This window comes from Poecile atricapillus, chromosome 12 (assembly GCF_030490865.1).
Source record: "Poecile atricapillus isolate bPoeAtr1 chromosome 12, bPoeAtr1.hap1, whole genome shotgun sequence".
In the NCBI taxonomy this organism is placed as follows: Eukaryota; Metazoa; Chordata; class Aves; order Passeriformes; family Paridae; genus Poecile; species Poecile atricapillus.
Genome location: NC_081260.1, coordinates 11,168,961 through 11,174,673, shown reverse-complemented (window position 1 = coordinate 11,174,673; position 5,713 = coordinate 11,168,961). Strand labels below are relative to the sequence as shown.

General features: G+C 55.3%; 1 protein-coding gene across 1 annotated transcript; it reads left to right on the top strand.

Annotated features, from left to right (window-relative positions):
- Positions 1 to 2,528: 2,528 nt before the first annotated feature.
- On the top strand, positions 2,529 to 4,574 carry SOWAHD (sosondowah ankyrin repeat domain family member D). Its single transcript, XM_058847894.1, has one exon. It carries the CDS (start codon positions 2,651 to 2,653, stop codon positions 3,659 to 3,661), a length of 1,011 nt encoding a protein of 336 aa, XP_058703877.1. The 5' UTR covers positions 2,529 to 2,650; the 3' UTR covers positions 3,662 to 4,574.
- The last annotated feature ends 1,139 nt before the right edge of the window (positions 4,575 to 5,713 follow it).

Below are 5,713 nucleotides of genomic sequence, written 5' to 3'. Positions count from 1 at the left end.
TCCGCGCTCCCCGCCCCGCCCCGCCGTCCCCGCCCTGCTCGGCCCCACCGGTCCCGCCGGTCCCGCCGCCGTCGCCGCCGCCGCGTTCTGTGAGGTGCGGGGCCGGCGGTCCCTCCCCGCGGCAGCCCGCGATGGTGCAGGCCAGGCTGCGGGCGGGGCGGGCGGAGGGTCGGGGCGGTGGCTTGAGGGGCCAGGCGAGCGCGGAGCTCCGGCCGGGGGGTCCCGAGCCCCGGCCCTGCCCAGCTGCCTCCGCGGTCCCCCGGCCCCTGCCCGCTTTCCCGATTCCCCGGGAAGGCGCAGGGGGACCCGTCCCAATGCCTGCGGCCCCTACCGTGACACGGGCCGGAGCGGAGCGGAGCCGTGCAATGCCGAGGCTGGGCTGGGGTTCGCGGTTTGGGTCCGTTCAGGTCCCCCAGCCTCAGCACATGAGTTGCTCTTTCAAGCGGCCTGTCCCAGTTCTGCTGGACGGTTCAGGCCCGCCTGGGCACCCGGCTGAGCCGAATTCCCTCCCTGTGGCACCACAGCTCCTTCCCGGCCCCGGCGGTGCAGCCTCACCTCCCGGCCTGTCATGAGCACAGCTGCAGTTCCGAGCGTGTAGCTGGTGCCACTTGGATTTCCCTTCATTTGATGGCAGCACAAGCACCAAACAAGGCTGAGAGAGAGGAAGCTCAGTCCTTCCCCAAAGTAACTTTCCCAGACCCTGGACTCCCAAGTCCCCAAGGTTGTCACCCTGGTTTTATCATGGTCAGAGCTCACCAGTGTGTCCAGTCCCTAATGCAGGCATGACTGTGGTGGCCCTCAATGGGAGGTTTGCTTTGCACCATGAGTGCCTTCATCCCCCAAGAGCAGCTCCTTATTTCCCTCCTTTTTTCCCCAGATGCCACCCAAGTGTTTTCAACTGTTCAGCAGGATCTCATGGCTGAGTGGTTCTCTGCCTCCCTGAGCCCACAGAAGCCACCAAAACCTAGTGACAAAACCAGGCAGCTCCAGAAAGGCAGCAAAGGGACAATTATGGTTTCACCACCAGTTGTTTGGGGATTGAGATTATGCCAACTCCCCACACATTCCAGAAAAACTGGTCCAAGTGGTTGGAAAAGCAGAGGCCTTCAAGGGCTGACGACCAGCTCAGGGCAAGTCAGAGCAGGGCTATAGCTTAGGGAAGGCAAAGAAAAAGGGGTTCAAGGAGCTGGTGTGGCTTTTAGCTGCCTGACCAGCCACAAAAACACCTGGTTTCATGGTTCAGCCATGGGTGTCAGAGCATCATGGATAAGAAGTTTCTGGAGAGAAAGAAGTCTGGGAGCTTCTGGGGCAGAATAATTAGTCCTGATTTCTAACAAAATTAGGATACAGACTACTGGTGGCTGCAGCTATCAGCTGCGCATGGACTGTGCTACAAAGGGAATCATGGCAAGAGAGGAAGGCCAAATTCCCCATGGGATGAAACACTGGATGGCAAGGACCCAAACAGTGTCCCAGGCTGGGTCTCCCTTACATCAGAGACCCACCAGCCACTGGGAGCATGGCATCTTGAGGCAGCAACCTAGGCCTTCCTGAGCACAGCATCACGGAGAAGCACTGCAGTCATGGGAGGCTGTAAGGCAATTGCTTCAGTAGGCGCTTGGGGGGCTGCTGGGGTCAGAGGAAGTGTCCTGGGACCACTGTCATGGATTTATACACACCAGACAATGTAATAGGGCCTGACCCTGGGACCCTGCTAAGAATGCTGGGTTCAAGTGAATGTTTCCAATTAATCTTTTGTTAGTTCTTTGGTTACAGCTGAAGCTGGTGCTTCCAGAGAGGAATCCCTACCCCAATTTACACCTCTCACTTATACCCCTGACACTCATCACCCAATCCAAGTCAATCACTAAATTCTGGTTGGCAGTATCTTGATTTCTTGCTGGAAAGAAATCAATCAAGAATTCTTTAACTGGAGCTGGGCTGGCTGCCTTCTGATGTTGCTTTATTCTCCTGGGATTGTCTCCTTAGTCCTTATCTCCATTCTGCTCATATCTGCTGAATTCCAAGAGTGCTTTCTTAGCAGCAACATTTTATCAAAAGTCTCTGTTTGGTCAGCTCTTATGGCCTAAGGGCCTAAGGCTTTGGCTACTTCAGGTGCTAAAGCTGAGCCAGCAGTGCTGAAGGAGACTATTCAGGCAGGAGAATATAGTTCATCAATTTCTGCTGTAGCGTCAGCACTGAGCTGCCCAGCACCCCTGTGCCTCTGTCCTGTCCCACAGTTCTGCACGCTCCCTGTATTCCCACTTGTTCCCTGAATTCCCGCACTTTCCCTGTATTCCCACACGTTCCCTGTATTCCCACACGTTCCCTGTATTCCCACTCGTTCCCTGAATTCCCGCACCCTCCTGTATTCCGGGCCGCGCTCCCTCTGTGACACCGCAGGCGAGCGTGGCCGGGGGGGCAGAGCCAGCCCGGGCTCGCGGCCGTGCCCGGCACCGGCGGCAGCCGCGGCCACAGCGGGAGCAAAGGTCACCTGCACCGCCCCGGCAGCGCCGCCGCCGTGCCCTCCCGCCCTGCGGAATTGGTTCCTCCTTCGCCGGGAGGGGAAGCGCGGGGTGAGTGCCGGGGAGCGTGAGCAGTGCCCTGCTGGGGACAGCCCTGCGGGGGCAGCTCTGCGAGAGGCACCGCCATGGCCCGGCAGGAGCGGGAGAAGAGCGTGGCGGAGCAGAAGGTAGCTGACATCTCCCGGAGGTTCTCCTTCCTGGATGCCGCCCAGCCCCGAGCGGGCGGCCTGGCCCGCAGCTCCCATCTCTGGTCAGCCACCCTGGGGAGCAGGGAGCGTTTCCATACGCTGCAGAAGATGGACACCAACAGAAGCATCAACTGGGGCAGGCACAGCCTGGGGAGCTGGGGTAGGACTTCAGGCAGGTTCTCCGTTAGCCCCAGCAGTACCCGGAGGAAGGAGCTGAAAGAAATCCTCCTGCAGAGCAACAGCCCTGGCAGCACTATGCGGTTTGCCACTGTTCAGCAGACATCTAGAAGGAGCAGTCTTTCTGCAGGGCTGCACCAAGAAGAGAAGCCTGAGCAGAGCCCTGATCTGCTGCCCCTTGTCCTTGATCCTCTGGAGCACGCATGGCTGCTGACGGTGGCCGAGGGTGATGCAGACAGCATCATCAAACTGCTGGATCTGGATCCCAGCCTGCTGACCAGGAGAGACTTTGTGACAGGATTCACCGCTCTCCACTGGCTTGCCAAGCATGGCCACCATGAGAGCTTCATCCAGGTCATCTCCCATGCCCAGAAGAAAGGCTATCCTGTCAACATGAACATCCCCACAGCCAGCGGTGGGCTCACCCCTTTGCACCTGGCTGCCTTGCAAGGACACGAGGTGCTCATCAAGTTGCTGGTGGGAGCTTATGGGGCAGACACCACCTGCAGGGACCACAATGGGCGCAAGGCTTGGCAATACCTGCCGGCAGACACCTCCAGAGACCTGAAGGAGCTGGCAGGGGCCTTGGAGGAGGACTTGGTCCAGCTGCACTCTCACAACACCAACAACAACTGTAAGTCATCCAGAGAGGCTGGGGCAGGGCAGGACTCTGTGGACTCTGGGGCCAAGGGAAAAGCCGAGCACTCCTGGAGCCTGTCGACCCTCCGAGGCTTTGTTAGACAGGCATTTGCTTTCTTCCATGAGCACTGAAGCTCTCCTGGCTCCATTCACCAGTAAACCCATGCTGGACGGCAGCTGGAAAAGCCTGCAGGGAGCCGGGAACTTGGGTGCCCAAAATCCTGGCCAAGTGAGGGTTAAGCCATGGCACCATGGCCACCCCAGGTCTTGTGGTCTTTTAGAGCTGTTCTGGTGTGTGTGTGGAACACCATGGCCACTGGGAGCAGTCGCTTGAGAGAGCCCTTCCAAAAACTGCAGAGGGGGTTTTGCCCCATGCCCCCGTGGGTGGTGACTCCTTGCTGCATCCCAGCAGATCCCCGAGGTCGGGGCTCACATATCAGCTCTGCTCTGGGGAACTGCTCCAACACCTCATGTGCTCACAGGAGACCCACCATGTGTGGATCTGCAAATGCTTTCCAGCTCCCTGTGAGATCCCCTGATCTCTGCCACATGCACCTTCTCTGGGTTGATGTTTGTTTATGACAGCTGATTATAAAGATGATTCTCAACAGAGTAAGAGCTAAGGGACCTGTTTGTGAAGAAGAGTCCAGGCCAAGAGAAGCCTTTCACTCACAATGGCACCCTTCCCTTGAAATCCCCATCCCTGAAATGGGATTTCAGGAATTCCTGAATTCCTTCAGGAAACCTGAAATGCTCAGCCTCTTTAGGAATGGGGGCCAGAGCAAAGGAGGCAGGAAGGACACAAGGGAGGCAGCATGTGGTGGCTCCTGTGAGGATTAGAGTTCCGGAACAGCTCTGGAAAGATGATTCATTCTCAGAAATTGTGGAAAAGGTATGTGAAGGCTGCGAGACTGAGATTATCTTTATTGCTACTGAGGGCATGCTCAAAAATGAAACTCATGAACATCGCTGCGGTGACATAACAGTGCATGTATGTCTCTGTCACTACATTAAAAGGGCAAAGCCTCTGCTCGCCTGATTGTGTTTTGTTCACCAAGTGGAGCTCTGCCCTGATGGTTTCAACTTGCTTTTTACATTCTCAAAGGCCAAGACTGCTTCAAAATATCTTCAGAAAAACAACAGCCCCTTCCTCTTTCTCATCAGCATGAGACTATTCCTATACCCTTAAATAGCAGTCCCATTTGAGAAGTGCTTCTCAGACAGGAACTGGGGAGTTTCTGTTCCCCAGGGCAGCCCTTGCAGGGACAACTCCTTTAGGAGGGCAGTTGTGGTTTCTTTCCAGCTGCCTTTCAGGGAGCCTACAGGGGTGACCAAGGGACTCAAGGTGATCTGGCCTGGCTACACAGGGGTATTTGCATCTTGATGCAGAAAGATACACAAACACACACAGGTAACTTCCTCTGGGGAACTAGAGCTGAGGGGTGTCGCAGATCCTGAGCAAACTCCAGTTATATTCAGACTACGTTTTGGAATGCTGCTTGGACACCAAAACAACCCAGTGTGCAGTAATGACACGTGGAAGAGCAGCCTCCACATGAGTGAACAGGGATCCAGTGACTGGGTAATGCCCAGTCCAGGTGCCTGGATGGACATATAGATGTATCTGGACATCTTTTTAGTTCCAGAGGTCAGCAGCAGATACATATAAAACACACTAGAACTAGATTTAATGCCTGATCTACAACAGTTTTGTAATGCTTTAGCTCTAATGGATTGAAGATGTTGGCAATATAGCTCCTTCAAGACCTGCTGTGGCCATGTCCATGCCACGGGAGAGCAGGCTGGCTTCGCACAAGTCTGCTCGAGCCAGCACAAACTCCATTAACAGCACCAGCGTCAAGTTCTGGTAACCAAAGTGCTGTTGGTAAGACAGGCCTGACAAAATATTTTTTGACCTATTAGTCTTGTCACCCTTTTGCAGCGGTCAGGCAAGGGGCACAGGATGGCTCTTGCATCCTCCTCTGAGTAAGGCACAGAGTAAACAGTGGAATTAATGAGGATTTCCTTGAAGGAGCCATTTCCTTGGCAAGAGTACCTGTGGCTTAGTCATGCTCCACCCAGAAACATCGACTTAAATGTTCCATTTGAAAGTAAAATTTCACTCACAAATGCTGCACCTAAATACAGCAAAATGATTTTCAGTAATTGCCTCCCCTTGAGAGA

Excerpts from the sequence above, each read along its gene's own strand:
- SOWAHD (XM_058847894.1), top strand. The coding sequence starts at position 2,651 with ATGGCCCGGCAGGAGCGGGAGAAGAGCGTGGCGGAGCAGAAGGTAGCT.